At 45.9% G+C, this 23170-nt stretch overlaps 1 protein-coding gene across 4 annotated transcripts in view; it reads right to left on the reverse strand.

Moving 5' to 3' along the window:
* The window catches only part of ARID1A (AT-rich interaction domain 1A), a 62250-nt gene extending 39180 nt beyond the window's left edge, over positions 1-23070 (reverse strand). For 2 of the 4 annotated variants that reach the window (XM_026062511.1, XM_026062510.1), the window contains exons 1-2: positions 23031-23070; positions 425-637 (exon numbers count right to left, since the gene is read on the reverse strand). In XM_026062511.1, the coding sequence (XP_025918296.1) occupies positions 425-637; positions 23031-23036 (219 nt within the window). In that variant the 5' untranslated portion in view covers positions 23037-23070. Of the gene's footprint in view, positions 1-424; positions 654-8507; positions 8531-23030 lie in introns of those variants that run through there. The other 2 variants (XM_026062512.1, XM_026062509.1) reach the window with 2 other exon arrangements.
* Positions 23071-23170: the final 100 nt, after the last annotated feature.

Here is a 23170-nt window from a genome sequence, read left to right on the forward strand (position 1 = left end):
GGAATGTAGGCTTGCTCCAAATAAAGGCAGCCTTTTCAATCCTGCAAAAGTCCTGCAGGAGCCACTTGGATCAAGCAGTGAGCCAAAACTGACCTGGAAGTCATTTCTACTCTAAGGAACATCTGTGACTTTAACAGAACATAGTAGAGTGGATCTTAGTCCACTAGATCTTTATTTTCCCTTGTTTCTGATTCACTGCTCTGCTGTTGCCTCTCTTGGAAGTAAGGATTTCACAGGTCACTGTACATCACACCTGGATCCTGATGTGGTGCAACATGCAGCCTGAAGAAATGCCCTTCTACCCAAATAACTGTTTCTGACCTGGCTGAAGGCAGTCCCTTCAGAACACACAGTATTTTGGTGCTCTTCTGCTTGCCCCTGCTGTAAACAGAGACTACAGAGGCAAGAAGCTTGGGTGCTCTACCTGCTGTGCATATGAGATGCTGCCCATTGTACTCTGAGTCCTGCTTTGCATTCCCATGGGATATCTCTGGGGAGTCTGTGGCCCGTATGGCTGTCCTGGATAGCCATGTCCTTGCTGCGGCCCCGCCTGAGGTCCCTGCTGTTGTGTGTATGGGTTGTTTCCTCCATACGGCTGAGGCCTCATCTTCCCCATCTGATCCATTGGGCTTGAAGGCTGCAAAGCAAATTGTGACACATGATGTACATCAAGCTGCATACAGGAATTGTTCGCAACTTCCAAACCCCCCCAGAAGACTTCATCAGGAGGTGCAGAGAATGAGAAGCTAGTCTGCCTCTTTGAGCGCTAAAACCCATGGTTATGTTCTGAAGTATAGCACCACTCCCGCTGCCCTTTCAAATCTATAGATATTGTGCAAAGAACAAACCCAATGTGAAGAAGTCATTCTATGCTGACATCAGCCCTGTGGCCTGAGACAGAAAATTAGAGGGAAGATCATTAAGAAAGAAAAATTATCAGCAGAAGTGACTTTTCTCCATAGCAGGGAGTGGTTTAATGTCCAGATATTCCACAACAAGGTAAGTTTAGGCTGAAAACTTAAATATTCACAAAAAACACTGCTTCTTGCACATATAACAAGGTCTCCCAAAACACTACAGGCAGTTAATTTACACTTACGCATTTGAATTAATCCATACTGATGTACTAACACTGGGGAGTGCTACCGACATTCACATCAGCGGTCAGGTAAGACTGCAGTTCCATTTTGCCCACTTTTTGTGCGCTCTTTGTCTGCTGCCTTTTGTAGAACAAAGATTTCTAAATCGAATTTCTTTGGATGCATGAAAAAAAATTATTCATCCTTGAAAGTCAAGTCCCTGAATTTTAGAGCAGACATCATGAGGCAAGCGAACAAATGCAACTTTACTAAGACTTCCTAGCCTGTACTACCTCTGCCTGGAGCCAAGACATAAGCATAGTCAATCAAATTTCCTGAAAATACTATAAACTTCAAAGCACAGTCTTTGAATGCGTCTCCTCTACCTAGGCAGTACTATTCCCACACTAAAGCAAGGACTGTCATCAGGCTGTTTTAGCCTAATAACCTCTAAATGAATCCCAGGCCCAGTCTTTAACCTCCACCATTTGGACTGAATAAGAACTGTTCACTCATCTCTTGACGACCTACCTAATACCAATTAGATGTTTTCCACCAGATCACCATGACAATGGACTCCCTATTACACCATTCCTTCCTGCAACTAGCCCTAGGGTGGTATTTGCACAGATCCACCCTCTCTTGCCGAGATCAGGTGCTTGAGGAGTGGCACTACAGGCCTGCACAAGCCAACAGCGCGCAAAGCTAGAAACTCCAAAAAATCCCAGAGACTGGAACACTCTTGCAGTTATGTTTGCAGAATCTACCCTCCTAGGAGAAAGTTCATGCAGTATGGTACACTTCAGAAAATCCTGCCCCAACAGCCAGCACAGCTTGAAGCCCCAACACGCAGCCCCTGCAAACATTTGTTTGACCAGCTGTCTGCTGCTCCTCGCCTGCCAGGCGAGCCCGGCAGCACCACGCTCACGCCAAACAGGAGCGAGCAGGGGCACAGCAGCGAGTTAGCGGTACTCTTATAGGGGCAACTGGAGCTGGGGGCATGGCAGGGGGTTTCAAATAGTGCAGATGGCAGGAGAAGCACCCCAATTTTTGGTAAACGGGGGGGCTACCCACTTAGCTGAAATCAGGTTCTCTTGGATATATTTACATCACAACAGCACAAATCAAGTAAGAACCAGACCCCAGTGTCCTCCTCCACTTCAGTTCAGCCCTGGACACCCCTGCAAACAGTATTTGCTGTCTTGCAGAAGCCGTTCATAGACCACCACGCACACTTTACCAATTTGATGCTCTCTATCGAGACAGATAGATTTAAAGAGAGATGTCCTGCCACGCTCGTTTGTGCTTTTAGTGCACACCGATACTAAAACAGCTCTGAAAAAGTTACACTTCATGTTTTATGGTAAAGCTACCGCAGATGCTACTGCTGAAGAGTAACATGGATTTCGGCTGCCGTAACTCGGAGAAGGAAGAGCGGAAAAGCCCTAGCCCACGGTGCTCCCAAAGGGCAACACCCACACCAACCATCACCCGCATCTGCACAGGGCTTCAAGGGGCTCTGAAGAGGAGCTTCATTCAGGGGGATGGAAAAAAAGGTCTTCAACTGCTGTAGTCCGAATCCTCCGAGCTACAGCAACTACCTCCCGAATGGGAGCATCCATGTGGAGCTGTAATACACCCTAACGGATGCAAATTGTGTTTACACCTTCCAAGGAATTGTCCCAAATGCTTCCTGAGCGTTGCCTTGTGATATCACCCTAGATTACTGAAATCTTTTTCCTCCCCACTTTATCTTCTTTGGTATGTAAAAACAGTACCACCAGGACCGTTCGTCCTCTCCCCCTACTCCACACACCCCCTTCCTTTCTCCTATCCATCAAATGCAACTTTTGGTTACTGACTAAACATTTCGGCATCTTTTCCGCTTGTTACTTGCTTTCCCCTGGTTGTTACCTCATCCTCGCAGCACGCTACTGAGGGCAGCTTTCAAATACATTCCTGTCTGAGGATTTTTTTTTTTTTTTTTAAATACACACACACCACATGCTGCCTCCTCTGCACAGATTTGCTTGTCTGTGGTCACCCACAAAGCTAACCATATCTTCAGGAAGAAGAGAAACAAGGTTAAGATCCACTCTTGCCATGACTCCTACAGGAAGCTGTTAAAAAAAAACTCGAAGAAACATTTGGAACCATTTATGTAGCCATGAAAAAAAAAAAAAAAACCAAAACACAAAAAAGCGTATTTCCAAGATGTGACCACGTTGCCACCTTGATCGCTCAGCGTAGGAGTACGCGCGACGTACTTCCAAAAACTGCCACTCTTCCACAAGGGCCTAGCACCCAGAGGGTGCTAAAAATAAACAGGAAGAGCAGCACGCTAAACTACAGCCTTTTAAATAAAATTCTAGAAACAAAAGAAAACTCAATGCCAATTATTCTCCAGTAAAGGAACAATTTCATACACACGTTCCTGACACTTTGCAAACCAACGGGCTAACTCACGCTCCCTGGGGCTGCCACGGACCTCTGAAATACCGCAACACGCCGTTTCTTCCTCAAAAATCTCCCATTAAAGACACACAACTCTCTCACCAGGAGGGCTTTAACTGTTCTAGTCGGAGCAGCGTCGCCCTGGTTTAAAGAGCACACCATCAGGAAGCCTACTCCAACCTGCTATCTCAATCCTTTTAGGTAATTTAACTGCACGTGCTTCAAGAAAAGAGCAGTCGAAGCTGAAATGCACTGAAGTGCCGATCGATCCGAGCGCTCCGGCGAAGGCTTTGGGGGGAGCGGGGCCGGCATCCAGCTCCTTTGTACGCTGACGTTATGCGGGACAGGAAAGCCAAGAGGAAGCGAAGCCTGTTCTCTTGCAAGAACACTTGAGGATAAATAAGGAAATACCAAACTCTGACTGCAAAAGGCTGGAGCTTCTTCTCCGGACTGATACATGGGAAATCCTTTCAATAGGAAACCGCAGGAGTAGATTACTGTGATTACACTTCAAAAGCCAAGGCCCTGCCACAGAGAGACATAATTGAGAGAAAGTGTTGCTCCTTGATCACTGAAGTCCAGGCCCCCTGCTTACACCTCCTTGCATTCACAGAAATTGCTTCTATTCTCCCTTCAATCGCAGAATCTTTGCTGTTTTATAACACCGTTAAGTACCCAAACTTGGCAAAACATAGTTCTGTCACCGGTCTAACTTCCAAAACCAAAGGTGCTTGGTACGGCGCATAATGAAAGCGACTGCAGAAAACGCTGATCTTTCAATAAAATTTAAGATATTTCTAGACCTAGAGCTTGTAACGTCAAGCCCAGAGTGAGCTTAAATTGCCCAATTCAAAGCAATGCTCCAAATCAATATGTGTAATGTAAAGTATGGCAGACCCCTAAAATGAAACAGCACCGTGAAAACCAACTATTCTTCAAAAATAATGCCAGAGCTTTCTGGCTGCGTGACTGGGCTGAGACAGCCTCAAAACTGTAAAAATCGCCCTAAGCGGAGAAACAAAACAACCGACAGCCAGGACTTCTGCTTTACAAGTATACAAGCAAACGGGCACAGCTTTCTTAAAAGTCTAAGCAAACAAGACGATTTCACATCCAATTTTTCTCGATTTTGTCTAGTCAAAGAAAAATTCACCTCTTTAAAGAGCAGTTTGGTTAAAGCGGAGACTTTCTTCCCAGCAGGAAAAGGAGTAAAGAGAAGAGGCAAATCCCACTTTGGGAGCAAGAGCCAAGGAGTCCAACCCTCCGCAGCCATAGAGAGAAGCATAATTCTGACCTCCCCGATTATCTTATTACGTATTTGCATTTTATTGGGCCAGAAAAGGCAGTGAAAGAAAAGGAAGGGGAGCTATTTACTGAATTCTCCAGTTTCAAATCAGCATCACTCAATTATTGGCAAATCTGGGTATGGGCCACAAGCGGTTTCCTCGGCCTCCCAAGAAAATAAAAAGGCCAAAAAGGGGGAGGAAAAAAAAAAAAAGGCACCGAGCTCTCACCTTGGATCTGAAATCTTTTCCCAAGCAGATTTGCTGTCCATTTTTGGTGATAAAAAATAATAAAAAGCATTACTGGCTGTTTAACCGAGAGAAGCCCTAATTGATTCCCACAGTAATTAACCTGCATTTTACCTCGGAGAGTGGTAGTTAAGGAAGTCGGCACTGCTATTTATAACTCATCTCAAATTGAGGGCAGACTGCCTAAAATCTAACACATCCCAGCTGTACTCCTGTTTGAACTGGGGCCAAGGGAATTTTTTAAAGCAATCTTGGCACTGAATGAATGACACCAACAGTATGAGAGCGCGTGCGGTTGTGTTGTGGTGACGTAGCCGCGGAGGTGGGATGGGGAAGGGGGGGCAGCGCGCCGTAATCCCTCTCCCGAGCGCCCGCGCCGCCGCGCGCAGGCCCCGGCCCCGGCCCGTGCCGCGCGCCCGGAGCCGCCCACCGGGAACCAAACACAGGAAACGGCTTTTCCTGTGCAACGCCTTGAAGTGAGAAGCACATGGCTAATCTGCATAAAAGCAAAGCCACGGCGGGCCCTGCCAGGAAGGTTAGCGCTCGTAATCGCTGGCCACGAAGCCGGCTGCCTGCGAGGACTTGGACCCGCGCCTGATAACCCAGAAAGAGCCGGGAACAGATGGGCAAGGACCCCGGCAGCAACAGCACCGGCGCACGTGACTCGCCACATGGCCCCGCCAGCGCAAACTATTGTCCGGCGGCCGCGTGCCGCTACAAAGGCGGCCTGGCCCGGCCGAGCCCCGAGAGGCACCGCCGCTCCCCGGCCGGCTTCAGGGCAGCCGGGGGACGGGGACGGACCAAGGCCCGAGGGCTGGACGTCACCTGGGGGACGGGAGCACTAACCCAGGCGAGCTCCCAGAAGCAGCTCTGCTGGCTTCCCCCAGGCTGAACCGGGACGGGGTCACAGCGAAACGAAGAAAGTAGGTTTTGGTACGGCATCGTTCTCATTCCTCGCATCTTCAGCTCCACGTTACCCAAGCGCAAAGGCAACGAGTCTCTACGGCTAGTTATAAAGCAGATTTTCACGATAGCTAAAAGCGTTAAGTCAGCGATGGACAATACTGGGGAAGGCGAATCATTCTCCCTAAGAATCTGTCAGCCGGGATCGTGGCTGTATCGGAATGAACTATTTAAACAAGGCAAGAGAATAAAACCGCCTGTGCTCCCAACAGCTCTCTGTGGCGTTTCTATCAAACTCAACAAGCTGCACAAGCAAAAGTGGAAAACCAGCAACAGCAGCATCAACTAACACATGGGCAACACCTACAGCAGCTCCTGGAAGTGAGTTGGACTCCGAATCAGCAGCTTTACCTGCCCGTTTTCCACCACCTTTCCGTCCCCTTGAGACATAGCAACTACCCCAAGGAAAGTAGGGGAGAACCACCGGCAAAAATCGAGAATCATTCAGGAAAAATATTTTGTCTCGGTCACGAGGCAGCCAAGTATCAACACAGCAGTAAAGTTGTTTCTAAAACGCAGCCCAAATCCAAGCGGAGAGGCTGCGCTGGAGACCTGCGCACCTGCTAGTGCATCCATGTCCTCCGGACCTACTGAGAGCCGCAGCTGCAGCAAGGCATCAAACACGGGGCCTGTTCCTGAAGGTCCCAACACCAACGCTATTAACAGGCATCCACATCACCCTGCGGATGAGGCGTTTAACCTCCCGCCATGAAGCCCTCCCTTCAAACTAAACCTCGGTAATATTTTAAAGGATGCTATTAGAGCTAAGCTATCTGAAGCATCAAGGCAACAGCACGCATCAACAAGACGGACATGAAATTTTCACAAACTCACCAGTCCCAAAGCCCGTTAGAGGCAACGGTGTCTGCGCGGACAAGGAAAAAGCACTCGCTGAACGAGAGGGATCACCCTCAGTCGGTACGAGCCACCACTGACCCACCAACACCAACCAGGCCGTGGCGATTCACACCAACCAAAAACTGCCAGAAGCTGACAGTTGTACCCTTCTGACATCATCTAACCATGGCGACGCCGCGACATCATAGAACAGAGCAGAGGAACCCAGGGGACGTGGAGATACGAACCTCCAGCAGCAACGCAAGGCGTCCCAGCGCATCCAGCTTGCTGCAGCTCGTCCTCGCGCCTCGAGCTTGCGCTTCAGACACTTCCCTGCCTAGCTACAACTTCTGAAACTCCACACACAAGCGACTCAAATTCCCCTGTAACTAGTCTAAAGCGTTCAAAGTTGAGAAACGAGCACAAACTAACAGCAGTGAGCAAACACAGGTCGTCTTCCAGTCGGGAACACTTTCATGCGATCTATTTAAGATGTAACTGGCTGTGCTGGGGTCAGGATCCCAGCCTGAACTCGCTACCTTTTATAGCCTTCTGAAGGGCCAGCATACCGGGTCATACTTCAGTGCCTCTCTTCTTACGGTCTTCCATTTTTAAAAAGAGATGGCAGATGCTGAGGTGAAATTAAAGTTAAGATAAAAAGAAAAAAAAAATCCTCCTGTAATAGATGAAGATGCCCCCAAAAGACAAAGACTTAGAAAACCCCGTTAGAAGTAATCACCACGCTAACGTGGATCAAGTGTCCCACTGGGATAGTTAAAACTGTAGATGTGCTTTATTCAGATCATCACAGAAGCGTGCACTTCCCTTTTTTTTTCCCCTCCCCTTTTCAAACTTGAGAAATCCACCAACTGCCTGCAGTCCCTCAGCCGAACGAGGGCAACATGCAAAACCGGCGTGGGTACTGCTCGGCACCCGTCACTCGCTTTTCTTGACTACCCTCCAGGGACGTACCTATCGCTTTGGGAAACAGGCAGTCCCTGGCAGACCAAGGTCAGTACCTCCAAGAGGCAGTACTAAACTCCTGGAGGTATCAGACCAGCGACAGCAACCAAGGAAATGCTCTATGTCGACCATACAGTGACACAGCTCTGCTTCAAGGTTCCCTGCATGTCTTCTCCCATCCTTGTGCTGTAGTAACGAAAGGGGGCAGCTGGTTTGCCTCATACTCATTTGCCAGGGATACCAAAACCAGACTTTTGGAACACAGTTAGGGTTGGTTTCAGGGTGATGAACACTCATCCTTTAGAAATTTGAGGGACAAAGCCAATTTTAGGTGAGCTACAGAAAGTAAAATTGACACACACGCCCCACCACGCTATAATATAATTTAGATTTGAACACACAACCAAGTGGTGAAAAGCTCATCTCATTATCAATGATGTATGCAGATTAAATTATTGGTTACCAGTGTTTGAATAGCTGAGCTCTGTTTAATAGTTTCAGTTCTGCAACTACAGGGAGCTTAGTTTTTCTTCTGATTTTTTCAGTAGGCCAGAGTTTGACTGAACATACTTTCTATTCCTCTAATAATCTGCTAACACACAGACCTCAGAATAGGCTAATGAAATCAACTTTATACACAGAGGGAAAAAAGGGACATTTTCTAAATGACTTCACTCACCTGCTTCTAACCAAGAGTTACTTGGAGCACCCGCAGATTTAAAGTCAGCCCTGTTCAATGTTGCTCCTTTCTTTGATAAACATTTATTGCATTGGTTTCCTTTGGGAGATTTTCTGTAAATCCATGATACTAAGTTTTCCCAGTGAAAAAGGTGAATAAGTTTCGTCCAAATAACTATATTGTTGAATTGCATCTTCCTGGTTAAACATAATACAGTAATTACCCTATTAACATTTCTCAGCAAGAGGCCAGTCCACACATCTCAGAGGACTTTCCTAAGCACCACTCTTACTAATACTCTTCAAATTGATTAAAACTGACCAGAGTTTTGCTTACAGGATACATCATTATAGAACACTTTGTTCCTAAAAGAAGTAAATCAGGAGAAGGTGATCTGGTGGAGTGAAACCAGAGCTTCAACTCAAACCTTTCTCAGAAATAACCCAATGGGGTACAGTGTTTGTACCCAAGTATGATGGGGGCTCTTGGATTTTTTCTGTTTTTGAAAGGTGCAGGAGGGAGGGAGAGAGGGTGCCAAGAAAGCCTCCGTTTTAACGAAGTGCATTCGCTGATCTCATCTTTCCCTCCAACTTGACTTTAAGCCCTCCTTAACAAATCCAACAAATCCTACTTACCAAGGCTCTAGATTTCAGGCCCTTTCTTCAGTCAGTCATTCTCCTTGACATACAGCCGTGCTGCTTATCACACCACATTATTTAGGTATCTCTCAGGACCCTTGCTCTATTATTTCAACAGCTATCATATCTAAAGATGACAAACAATTGGTTTTCTGCAATCTTCAGAACCTCCTTGAAGGCAGATGCATACTTACATTAACAGGGCATTTTTCTACATTTCTGAAAAGCTGCTCTACAAAAGGACCTGACGTAAGGTTTACACTGCAAATACTGACATGGGCTGCACCAGGTGACGGGGGAACTCTGCTTTGTTTTTATGCAAAGTTAGTGCTTGTGAAGATGCCAGGCAGACAGGCCCAACCTTGCTCATAGCCAGATTTGCACAGCTGGTATCTACCATGCTGCCCATGAGACACACAAGCAGTGCGCCGCCGGCTTCCTCGGGGACTCCTTTCCTGGGTGCAAACTCAGGATACGCTGTCAAGCACACATCCTTGTTGAAACACTGAACCAGCAACCCCCTACCACCTGCAAATGAGGTAACAGAGAGACCAGAAGTTTCTTTTCACTCTTTCTACAACTGGTTTTGCCAGCACGACTCTGATGACATGACTAAGCATCCACCTTGTTTCAAAGTAAGGGGATCTAAAGCCTTCACAGGAGCTCTGAACTGCAGAGAAGGGAACAAACCAAAGACTAAGCGGGTCTCCCCGAGGTACAGTTCATCCTCACACTACAGGACACACTGCACAACACATGGCATCTATGTCTGACAACCTGGCCCAGGCCGGGTGATCTGGCTGGGCTGCGAGTTGCTTTTGCTCTCCCTCATCAGCAAAGATGTCTCTTCTTCGTCAGCAAAGAGACAATGAAGTGGAAGCGGGAGCTGACAGTTACCTACACGCTTAGTTTGACATGGGACAAGGTTCTGACAAACGCTATTTGCTGGATTAGTGGCGGTCTAAATTAACAAAGGTTTATGATCCTTCTGCAACAGGTGGAAACTAGTGAAATTTTCAGACATTTCAGAGGGAGTTGGAGTCAGGTTACGTAGTTTGCTATTTAGAGGGGCAGTGTGATTTCCAGGGCATCCAATAATTTCAACTTACATTTACACAAGAAAAAATAATTTCCTTTTGCCCACATAGTTAGGTAACTAGCTATCCCCTCACTCTCAAACCTCATTTTAGAAGCACACTATTCAGCCAGTTCAGCCCAAAATTTCCAAAGTGCCACTGTTGACACCTTCCAAAGTCGTCTTCTACGCAATCCCGCATCATCCAAAAATTGACATCTCAACCCCATGGGAGATGATCCCAAAGCAAATGTGACAGATGTAATGAGGAGGTGCTTCTTCTATGATGGAAGAAAGAAACTTCCTTCCTGAATATTAAATCAGGCTTTAGGTTTAGCCAACATCCTACATCTGCTCTAATGAACTGGAAGCAAGTCAACGAAAAGGCAGTTCAGTGTCTGATTACAGCATTTTCGTTCCAGACCTCCTTACACACTAGAAGGAGCAAGCATGCTCATGTTGTACCACAGAAATGGGACCTGGCCAAGAGCAAGCTGTAAAAAAAGCAAGAGGAGGAAGGGCTCGGATGGAAGAGCAGAATTATTCTAAGTGTCACCACTATTTAAGTGATCTAATTTCAATCACTCAGAGTCCAGCTGCTCCAGATTGCTAGCAAGATGCAAAATACTCACACTAAGCACTACGGAAAACCTACAAGGGCTCCGGAAGCCCTGTAAACCCATCCAGACAAATGCAACCTGCGGCAACCTCCGGTCACCACTATTCAGCTAATTCTCCAAAACCCCTGTTTCCTCTCAAATAAGCAATATGGATCTCAAAGATGGATGTCTTTTCATACCCAACATTGCTGACATTTAATTTGTCCTCCAAAACTTTAGGCCTGAAGGAAGACCCAAGACAAGAGGGCTCACTAGAGTTTACTTTCCACAGCAAAGTTCATTTCATCAATTCATTAACAGCTGTATGCGCACAGAAATACAAGTGGTCCCAGTGTGCATTCAAAACTCTGGTAAGGCACCTTCAGCCCATCCTCCTAATTTTCTGAAAACAATTTCTTGTCATGGGCCTGGATGGCAAACCATTTATACATTATCTGAGCTCCAGAGCATTAGGATAGAAAAAGAGTTCATGCATTTTCAACTTCTCCCACTCCAAAGCAACAAAACAGTAAAGCTGCAAGCAGTTCAGAAGGAAGTCATGGGTCAGATTGCCTGTCACGCAACTTTTAGGGGGGGAAAGGAGCGGATACAGTTAAATTGCAGAACTAAGGAGATCCAGATTCTGACTGTACTACATTAGACAGCTTTTGTCATTTTAACCTCTGCCTTAGTTTTTCACCCATAAAACAGGAATAAATATGCATTACAGGTTTCTACCCACCAGGGTCTGTCCAGAAAGCACAATCTGTATTTGAACATTTCATAATTTTGCATTTTTCTTCTTCCATCGGGGTAAAGGGTGGCTGAACAGACTCACTGGGCAAGCACATTCCCATGACCGCTTCCCATGCCGAGTTGGGAAGGGTGTAGCCCAGAGGCCTTACAGGATCAGTTCAGGGATCCAAAACATTACAGGTCTTCAGCGCTCCCAACTCTCCTGCAGTAGACAGCACTAGGATGGAGGAGGCCACTGCCACGCTCCTAGGTGCGAGAGGTACGGCTGTCAGAGGCCACCTCAGCACAGCATGCACAGCTCCATCTTGTCCAGAGCAGCTACCTGCTTTAATAAGAGCTGCATGTCAGGGCCTGCAGTTTCTACAAGCTATGTTTCAGACTTACGTGGGCTCTCCCTCGCTTCTGCACAATAACCGAGCTCATCGGAAAGCATGGATAACACAGCTAAAGGAAGACCCAAATAATCCAAGAAAGCTAAATTTTGGAAACAGTCTGTGGAAAAGACAGACGATCTCAGTTTAACACCCGAGCAACACACAAAACAGCGTTCCACCAGCCCATGGCCGCCTTCACCTCCGAGACCCTCAGTTCTACCTGCTCAGCAGCTGATGGTGGACGTCATGGCCCGAAGGGACACCCCTACCCCTGCCAATGGTGCTGCGGCAACGACCTCCAGAATATCTCAAACATACTTCGGTTACAGATTAGCAGCTGATGTTCACAGCACATTCTGTATTGCACTAAGATTAGTCCTAGTGTCACCTCATTAAGAAGCACTTTAGTACTCCTTAAACACTGTCCATCCATCCTGACCCCAACCTGATATTTTATAGAAGGGATCCAACAAGATACAAGCTAACACAGCTCTGTTTTGATAATAGGAAGAAGAAAAAAAGTTATTTCCCCCTTATTACAGCAGCTGACAAATTTGGATGCTGTTTTTGCGGACTTTGTGGAGCCTTCTTTTATTTTAGCCTTAAAATTCAGCCTTCAAGACTCCACTTTGGTTCCATGGAACCGAAAATACTTAAAACCGCAGTAATGGCAAGTTATTGCCTGCATTTACCAGTGATGCACTCGATAACTTTGTAGCAAACAACAACCAGTTTCCAGGATTCATACCCAAACAATCTATTTGCATCCAGAAAGCAGAGCTGCTGTCATGCCTGTGTTGGGAAGAGGACAGGAGGTTGGAGGAGATGAAAAGACCATGCAGGCAAGAAACTCAGAGCTGCAACCAAGTAGGTGCTCAGAGAGCAGTGAAGACACTGGTAGAGCCTTCATTAGGCCAACACTGTTCTGATTCAGGAACATTACTCTTGGAAAGCCCAACATAAATCCCGATCCTACAGTGACACAAGGTCATCATCATTAAAAACAAACAAACAACAACAAAAAAAAAATCAAAAAACCCCCACCAGCCCTATGTAGCTAGTTATAACGATATTGAGGCCTGGGTCTTACAACCCCACGTTAGCTTCTGCCCTTGGGCTTCGATCCCATCTATGCCCAGAAGCTTTCAGCTTCTTTTAAAGCAAAATGAACAACGCGGGGAGCTGTTTAGCAAGTTAAGAGTGCGTGCTGGCGGCTGGTGAGAAGATACAAAAATTCGTAACTGTGCCAATGCCATGGGGGGAGGAGGAACAGCCAACATTGCAAGCTCTTCACTGGTTTCAGGAACAGGTATAACAAGAAACTGTAAGACAACTCATACGAGAAAAGGAAAATGAGACATGACTGTACCTTGACAGCAGTGACAACTCTGAACAGTTTATTGCCATTTACAGAGTGATCGGATTTAAAGCTAACATTAATACATGTTCACCACTCAGTACAAGTATTACTGTTGCCCTGACACAATGCACTCTCAATATACTCCGCATTCATCATTAAAGCCAATACACCTATATTCTGAAGCTCAGAACCGAATTATACCGCTATTCTCTGCTCCAAAATGCCCAATAAATTCTTCTCCTAAGCGCTCAGACAGCAGATTTAGCATCTTGTTCCAGAGAAGGGAAAGGGAGGCAAGGGTTAAGGGCCAAAGCACAGTTGAAAGCCAACAAGGAACACACGATTGCTTGGGGATATTTCATAGAACACTAATCACTTCATCTGATTTTAATTCCTGACACCAAATCAGCATATAGCTTTTCAAAGGAAATCTTGTCCTAGATTGCAAGGTAATCAATCACAATTAACGTGGAAACAAGCTTCTCCATCGCTGTCATGCCTTGTGGACCAAACAGGAGGGCCAGCAAAGGCATTTTAGAAATATCTTTAAAATCCAGGCAGGTAGGATAATTCAGGATAGGCCTGACAGTCGCTTCTACACATCCAACAGTAGCTACTGGGAGATAAACTTCAGCCAGGCATTGCACTTCTCCTCCGGAGCATTAGCTGAATGAGTGCTTTTTATGCCATTTCTATTATGAACCTTCAGCCAGATCCAGGATTAGCACACTCATTACCTGAAAGTCATTTCCCTGCTAACATACTGTATTCCAGGGGAGCCAAGTTCTGCCCTCAGAAAAGCCACAGGCAACCAGAACCGACATTTCCAGTGAGATGATTTTTCCTAAAACCAAAGAAAACTCTTCCAGGTGTAATCCCATGCCCAGAGAGAAAGTACGATCTAGCAGTTATAGTATTAACCTTGATTTTGTGAGATACAGCTTTGAGTACCCTACTCTGAAGACTTCCCATGCAGCAAATCGCAGGGTTTAGAGGCATGGAAAAGCTATCTGAAAAGTGGAGAACTGCTCTTACTAGCTTCACAGGTATATCATGATACACATATATCATGAAAGACTAGGAGACACTTTGATATTTAGATGGCTCTTATCACAATAATACCCAATTACCCATGCACAATTAGAGAAAATGTCCAAGTCTGCTGCATGCAGCAGCTGCCCTGGGTCCTTTCCAGGGGCTCCAAAGCAGTGTAATTATCACAAGTCCCTGATGCCACAGTAAGCAAATGAGTTTTTTTTTAAAAAAAAAAAAAAAAAAAAAAAACTCAACACCCACATATCAACCCCAGCCCAAAGGGCAGGACTCAAGTACTTCTTGGACCACTGTCACAACGTGCGCAGCCACAGCACAACAAGAAGGCAGTTTCTGGGAACACGTGATCACGCTCAGCAAACTGGCCTTGAATCTGGAGCCTTCTCCTTAGTTAGCAATGCCAGCCACCGAGTCAGAGATACTTCGTTTAAAGAAAAAAGAAATCAAGTTCTATCTAACACCAGCACTTCTACCATTTCAGTATATCTCCTGCACAGAGGTAAGAACTTTTCTTCAAGCTATTTCACAAGTATGTCTGAGGGAAGACCACCTCTAGTCTGGCACCAGCTTAATTATTTACATACAGTTAATGAATACCAGATTCTCCTCCTAAACTTGTACAGGGTGCATAGTCCTACAGTCATTTGGACTTTAAATCCATCATCAGACTGTTACGAAGAACAAAAATCAAAACAAGAGTAGAGGAAGGATCCAAAACAGCAAAGGAAAGCTATTTATAGACTGAGCCTGTTCATCTCTGGGACCCTGGAAAAAGTTCAGGTGGTAAAGCAGGACAGTCCAATCCCTTCAAAACAGTCCCCGGCAAGCACAGAAATCTAGAAGTCAAAGGAGACATTTTGCAATTTAACTGGCAAGTTTATCTCGAGGAGCTAGGGGAAGGGGAGAAAGCCCCACATTTAAAAAGCAGGTTATCCCATTCTTTTGCTTCTGTTCCCCACAGCTAGAGAGACTAGGACAAGACCAGAATAAAGATAAGCAAAGATGACTTGAGTTGGAGTATTTTTCCCTATGTCTAATGTTAGGGAGAGCAAAGCACTGAAACAGCCTGTCTGAGGAAGCTGCATCGCCTTCATCGCTGCCTATCCTGCTCTTAGGTATAGCTGATCCTGCCCTGAGGCAGGAGAACTGGCTAGATGACCTTTTGAATTGAGATCTAGACCTCTGTTGAACGATAGAGCCACCTACGAAGAGCATGCAGGCAACAAACCGACGCCGGCAAGGTTTTGCAGGAAGGACAGACTGCTCTGCACGTTCTCCTCACCAGAAAGATCAAAATCAGTGCCCCAAACCCAAAACAGAACATCCATTTTCAGAGCATGCACCCTGCCTCTCCTGCGCTCGTGCGTCTAAGCCTGTATTCATACTGCTGTAACCAGCGCTCTGCAAACTCAAAGAGTTTTTAAAAAGTACGAACCCTACCATGGGCAATTTGCGTGGCTGCGTCACGCACCGGGCTGCGCGTATCTCCAGCCCCGGCCCTCGCCGGGCAGAGCGGTCTCCCGCCGCGGTGGCGGGAGGTGCAGCTGCAGCTGTGGCCTGGGCACAGGTTTTTAAACATTCCTGTGCAGTTATTCACAGGCAAGTTGCCAGCACGATGCTGACATCAGAAGAGAAACGGTAATTTTCAGAGTTTCTCTTAGTCAGACCTGCATGAAATTTCACAAGCGAGGGGAGGGGGAAAAAAAAAAAAAAAAAAAAGTACTTGTTTTAAGTCTCCCCTGGGGAAATTCCAGAGTCCTCCTAACTTCAAAAGCTTCTCTTTGAGAAGAGTCGCAGAATTTCTCAGGACGGAAAGTCACAGCTACTTTAGGCCACGGTTTGTCGCTGCTGCCACTGCAATGCTCTCTCCTCCCAGCCTCCTCCAGGACATCACTGTCACGTCCCAGAAAAAACGAAGAAGTTATTCTTCAGCCCCCTGATCTGGTTGGTCATGTGGCCAAAAACTCTCCGGCCAGCACAAAACACAAGGGCAAGCCCACGGCGGGAACCAGCAGCCGGGGTCCGCTCCATGCGCGCAGGGTACCAGCGCTTCGGGGGCTCCCTCAGCTTCTCCAAAAACTGCTCCCTACCTCCAACTCGCAGCTTGGTGGGACAGTTTAGGCATAATATTAATTACGTAGGAGCAACAGGAAGTTATGCAAGTTTTCAAAAAAAAAAAAAAAATGTTAGTAGCAATTTAAGTTGTCCTTGAAAGAGGTTCAATTGTGATAGTTAATTTAAGGAAATAATGACATGCTGGTTACTGCATGAAATGCCAGAGACTATAATGGACCAGTAGGTTTTTCAGGGTTACTTACACAAACTGATTTTTCATGGGAATTTCATAGGAATTAACACACACACACGCACACCCCTACAGGAAATTTTTTTAACATGAGTGTTTATGGAGCGAAACAAATCCCCTTCCTTACTTGCTCCTACTCCTTTTCACTCCTTTCTCTCCCAAAAAATAAAAAGGAAGAAGATCAGAAATCTCATTTTAGCTACAGTTATCATTTTACTCTGAACATATAAAGCAAAGAATTATCTGCTGAGAAATTCTGAAGTAGCTTTTATTAAATTTACCTACCATTATGTAGCATCTTTTACATTTCGCTACAGAAAGCTCATGCCTACATTGTGTAAATACTTACTGAGCTGTCACTTAAACTCAAAAATACTCCAGAAAGGAAACCATGGCAAACTTGGAAATGCTCTTCTTGATGAATTCCACAAAAACTCAAAAAATGCTCAAGTTGCAGGACTGAACTGCTGAGCTCCAACACTGGGAGTGCAGGTGCACAGAAGAGTAAGAAATAGGAACCCCTCCCTCATCCATATGTTAATACATATTATCATCTGATTAAGACACTACAGGAACAAGTAAAATATGTGCATGAGATCAGTCCTGAGAGAAGCAGCAGCTCCTGTTCCAGCCCTGCTTCTTCCATTCGACAAGCCTCCGAGGGCAGCTTTGGATGCTGTTTCTTTAAGCGCGTAACTCCATTAAAAGGGTCTTAACCACGCATTCAGCTAAAACCATATACTAGGGAGGAGTGATGGTCCTGCACTTACAGAATGAGACTCGGAAGACCGATACTCCCTTCTCGGCCCCGTCCCAGCCTCGCTGCCTCCCCTTGGCAAGTCCCACCATCAGCCCCTTCACCGCAGAACAGTCATTGGAGGAGCTCAACACCTTACGTTCCTCATCTACGTACCAGGGACGAACAGAAGACTGCCCAAAACCCAAGTTTCTACACAATTTCAGCCTTAAGAACAAGAATATACTTAATAGTGCGGAGATGACGTTTAATTTATGGTCGGAATTTTACTGGAATCAATTTACAGATACAGCATGGTCTTCCCGAGCCTGCGGAAAGCACAGGCTGCCTCTCTTTAGCTGCTCAACTCCTCTGCCTTTTCAGCCACTAAAATAAAAAAACAAACAAGGCATCATCAACTTTGCTAATGCCATCGAGGAACAGGTGGACAGCAGGGACCCAGGCAGAACGCACGGCAGTTTCGGTCCAGCGTGCCAAAGAAAACTGCCTTTTTCCTCAAATCCTGCCTGTCTCTCACTTCTAGCTGGAGATTTATAGCTTTGGCTAACAGGCACCTAGTATAGTTTTACCAGTAGCATGTACGTAACCCCTTGATAAGCTAAAGGCTGAATTTCTTGAAATCAGCACATGACAGAAAAGCCTTTGCAGAACTTTTTTTTTTGGAAAACTTTCTTCCTCCCAGAAAATATCCTGTTTTTTTCACCAGAAAGAAATGGGAGATATTATTTTGCATCCACGCTGATAGTTTAAGGACCCTTCTAGAAGAGAAAGCAAGTGGCCATAACAGCACTGCTAAATACTAACAGTCTTATCTTTTTCATTTCCCCCCCTACACTTATGCCTGCCTTCGGTTTCTGCTCTGCTGCCGCTGCTGCTTGGGAGTTTCAAACACTCTTGGCAGGAATTGGGCAACGGCATGCTGATGAGCTTTTCCCCAGAGCAATCCATCACACAGGAGCTGCAATTCAAAAAAGAACTCAAACCGACTAGACAAAGCATTTCAAATACGCAGAGTAAAAACTGGAAAGGGCATCTTTCTCCTCTAATATTTTAATTACGGAGATCACAGATTCAGATGCGCAGGGTAACAACTGGCTTTCCAAGTTGGTGGTGGTCCTTTGAAAAGGGTAGAAAGAAAAATGGTGGAAAAGTTGCATAGGAGGCAAAAGTTTTTTTAAAAAAAAAGAAAAGAAAAAGCAGTACTATTTAGCTTAATTTTAAACTTTAGTTTCTCTCTGAAGGAAAGCTTCTGGGATTTTGATAGGGTCTTCATGTTAATACTTCTGTAAGGTAGCGTTCATTAACCAGTGCTCTCACATAAGACTATGGAAAAACAAAATATCATAAACATACTAAACTGAAGAGACCAGTAAGGCACAGATTTACTGGAACATTTGACTCACGCGCTCCCCCCAACCCCAATTTCTAGCACTGTCTAAGAACAGGGAAGAGCTTCAGCAAAGTTCAGCAGTCACTTCAGAAAACAAAAGTTTTAGCATTATAGTTAAGTAGAAGGAATTAAACTGGACAGTTTTAGAAAACTGGCAAGTATTCTAGCCAAAAAACATGGCCCAAAAGTCAAACACAACCTTTCACAACTGCAAGAGACACCACATGGAGAAACCTCCTTCGTCCAGGTACCAGCCAAGGACTGACAGTGCCTTTAACTTACACCTGGTAAAACACAGGTAGGCAAGCACCACCAACCCCACTGCAGTCAGAAAAAATACAAGACCGAAAAATCACGTGATTTGTCCCAGGTTTCCTAGTAAGCCAGCGATAAGGACAGGAAAAAAGAGCTCAAGATGAGAGTTAAAAATTAGATGTACCGTCCCGTATCCTAATTTACACACCCCTTGCCTGGGAAGGCTAGTCACCTTAACAACAAGCATCACAACGGTATTTCAGAACTAAGATCCTTTAAGAGAATCAAGCAACACTTTGGCTACTTCAGACCAGAGCAGACTAGCTGGAAAGGTAATCCAGGAAAACCTGCAGCGTCCACTTTAGAATTAACTAGATCCATCTTTACAACGACATTTAAATACTGCATTTTTCTAATACAGAGAAGGCCTAAAAATACTGCCCATTCAGAGCTGCGCCCCACCTCAGAAAAAGAGGATGCACCACTCTCCTTTTTGTTGGAAAGATCTAGCGTTTGCTACACCTTGCAAGCAACTCGAGGCCTCCTAGCATTACAATGCTAAGCAAGGAAAAACCCTGCGATAAAAGCCAACAGGAGCCAGGTCTCAATTTCAGATTCCAAGATATCACAGCTCATTGGCAGCACAGAGCCATTTGGTGCCAATTTAGTTTAAAAACCATATTTTCAACAACATTTTTCATGCCTCGCTTGCTACTGAAGTTGAGATCTAAGTCAACAAAAAATAGCTATTGTATGGCAACGGGCCTGGAAGCGTTTTTTAACATACCATTTTTAAATTGACTTTGCTGAACTTATAATAGAGGCCTAGAGATGTCAGTACACCTATGGGGAGGTTATCCAAGACGTGAATGTTTAATGCAATCCAGAGGCATCTCCCGTTACAGGAGATGCCGTTTGCTGGAGCGAGAGCTTGATCCGCGAGAAATGCCCACCTAGTAAAGGGAGGGAAGTCACCTCTCTTCAGCAGTTTCCTTGAAGTCTCAAGGCACTAGGAAAGCCAGCTGATAATTAAGAAGGGCTATAGACTCTGCGGGGAAGGGGAGGAAGAGGACAAACACATGACAGAACTGTTAGTAAAATGGAAAAATTGAAAACAAAGAGCCCTGGCTTGGTTTCCTACCAGTTGTTCCCACAGAAAACCACAGGTTTCTCATTCCACATTCTGCAGAAGAGGCATTCTGATCTCTTGACCCTACTCTACATTTCCCAGCTATAAGTCATCAGGAAAAACTGTGAATTCCCTGAACCTCCATGCCAGCCCCTACGAACGCCGAGCCCGCCTGGGCTCCCCGTCGGCACTGCGCTCCGGGGAGCGCCCGGCCACCATGCACGTTAGCGAGGGCTACAAACTGCAGTCTAGGCTGTAGGCAAGCGATTATATTCTCGATTTATTACCGGAAATATTCTGCCAAAACAACTTTCACGCCAGAAATTACTTCACTTTTCTTGATGAGCGATGTGAAGAAACTCCTCTTATGGCATCATTCATAAATCCTAATGAGTTTAGAGAATTAAAGGCACTTCTCTTTTCTGTATAATCCTTCTTCCTCTCCCCCAAAACCTCAAGTTTTCTATCCCAAACGTGCCTGGATGGAGGAAGCCCACATCATCTTCTCCAAGCCTGTACCAAGGGATGCTTCTCTGTCTAGTTTTTGGCCAGAAGAATTACATCCTCCTGTCACTCTCCTAGAGTTTCTCAAAGTTACATGGTAAGCACCCACTTTGCTCCCTGCTGTACAAGACAAAGACAAGACACAAGCTCAAGCACTAAACTCTTCCAGGCTAGGGCACATAACGGAGTACACCAAAAGTTAGGACTGGAGTATTATTATTAATCAACCATTTCTTGTGGGCAGCACAGATGACATGTGGAAGCTTGTTTCACAATGCTAGATAAGTCTGGGGTTTTTTTCTTTTTACAACAGCAAAAACGAATTGTCAGTTTGAGTCCAATAATCCTTGGCAAAGAAAGGGGTTTGGGGTTTTGGTTGTTTTTTATGGTGTTTTGGGGTTTTTTTGGTAGATACATTATTGGTGCTACACTATCATTACTATCTAAAATTAGATTAAGTCTCAGAACAACTCTTCATGAAAAGTTTGAGTTAATAAGACTAGCTGCTCAGGTGTTATTAATACACAATACAGCATTCAACACAAACAGCTCAAGAAATCAAGTTGAATTCACCCTTCCAGGACAAAACAAGTTTCTTTTTTGTAAATTCAAATCAGAATCACGATAGAAAGACACTTTTGTCAGATACGCACCACAAGGAAATACCTCCTTGAAAAGTTCAATTTGACACCATGTTTTAGCACCCATTTTATCCAGGTTGAAGTTTTACAGGATACAAAAAGTGCCCTCAAGTAAACACACCAGCTTCCACGACATCTGTGCAAAATTCTCGCAGGTCTATACAAGCATATTCCTGGGCAACCAAAATCTTCGCTTCGAATAGTCAAATACTCACTACAAGTTGCCGTTGGACAGTTTGATGACCACAGCAGAGATAAGATCCACCCTACTAGAAAGCACCATTTCTATCTGACAGAAAAGACAATTAAGTAACTCAAGATGCTGGAGCAGGCTTTGCCTCCAGTAATCAAGGAACAAAAATTAAGCAGTTTTCAGATTGATGCGAGGGAAGTACTGAGCAAGAAGGGAAACTCTGGAGGCTGCATGTCACACTACAGGGTATCAAATGTCTCTGACCTAGGGCTTGAAGTTAGCCCAAAGCACACAGAATGAAAAGGAAAGTCTGTCGATCCTGCATCAGGCCACTCTAGGCCTTGGACAGGCATGTCTAAACACAGCAAGTTACCCGTTTCTAATCACAGTTTTCAGATATTAGATTCCAGCATCACTTTTCCCTGTATCTAAAATGTCCGATGGGTATGCTGTGCCGCCTTCTCCTCTGCGCATTTTCTGGCCTTCCACATTTCCAGCAAACAAGTAATTCTACCCATGTACTAATAATTGCAATTTTCACACGGGTTTGTTCTACCACTCCTCTGAAAAGCAAAGAGTTATGGCACTGCTGAACCTGGCCTTAATAAGTATCTCAATATCTGTAATATGTGCCTTTATTAAAAAGAAAAAGGGGGGGAGGCACTATCAGGGCTTACCCAAAATAAGTCAAAACAGCATTAAAATGTGCCCTAATATTTACAGCTGGAGGCTCAAGCCTGTGCCATATTAAAGCCCTCTATTAAGTGCAAATTAATAATTGACCATTTTTAGTGCTTCGGCCACAAGTTTGGTTTTGGTTGTTTTGGACTGTTGTTTCTTTTTGTTTCCTTGAAGGCTTTAACCTACCCCAGACCCCCTCAGTTCTCCACCTAAGGCAGAATCCAAACAAGCCTCACTTCTGCAAAGGGTCAAAACCAGCCAGGCACAAACGCATCCTCAGCTCCACCAAAGAAACCGTTTACACCGTCGGCCAGAGTCGCGCCACCAAAAATAAACAGCGAGCCCATCGCGGGGAGCAGCCCCGCCGCCGCTCCGACACCGCGGACGCTATTCCGGGCAGCACACGGCCGCAGCGAGGGACGTAAACCCGGGGTGCAAACAGGGAAGGCGCCTCGGCCTCCTCTTTTGTTCCAGGCAGGCGCAAGGCGAGGCGCGCCGGGCCGGGCCGGGGGGCTGCGCGGCGGCGGCAGCAGCGGTGGCAGCGGGGGCCGTGCCGCCGGCCCTCCTCAAGGTCACGGCCGGTCTCGGCGAGGGGGACGAGGTGGCGGCGGCGGCGAGCGGCGGAAGGCTGCTCCGGGTCCGGGCTGGCGGAAAAGCCGAGTGTAAAAGTTTATGAGCTCATCAGGATTGTTGTACCATTACATCAGAGGCAATTATAAATGGCCAAGAGCAGGAGATGGGGAGCCAATCAGATCACAGATAGGATGTCAACCTAAGACCAACTGTCTCCTGGCTTTGACAGAAGGATTTTACCTCCATAATTCAAATCCCAAACCAAAGCAATCTGCACTCGCTGCTCCCATCGCCGAGCTGTTTACCAGCGCTCCCGGCCGCAGGCCGCGGCCGCCGGCCTCCGTCGGCGAACATGGCCCCGGCCCCGGTGGGCCCGGCCG

The sequence above is a fragment of the Apteryx rowi genome, unplaced genomic scaffold, assembly GCF_003343035.1.
Source record: "Apteryx rowi isolate R43461 unplaced genomic scaffold, aptRow1 scaffold_190, whole genome shotgun sequence".
NCBI lineage: Eukaryota > Metazoa > Chordata > Aves > Apterygiformes > Apterygidae > Apteryx > Apteryx rowi.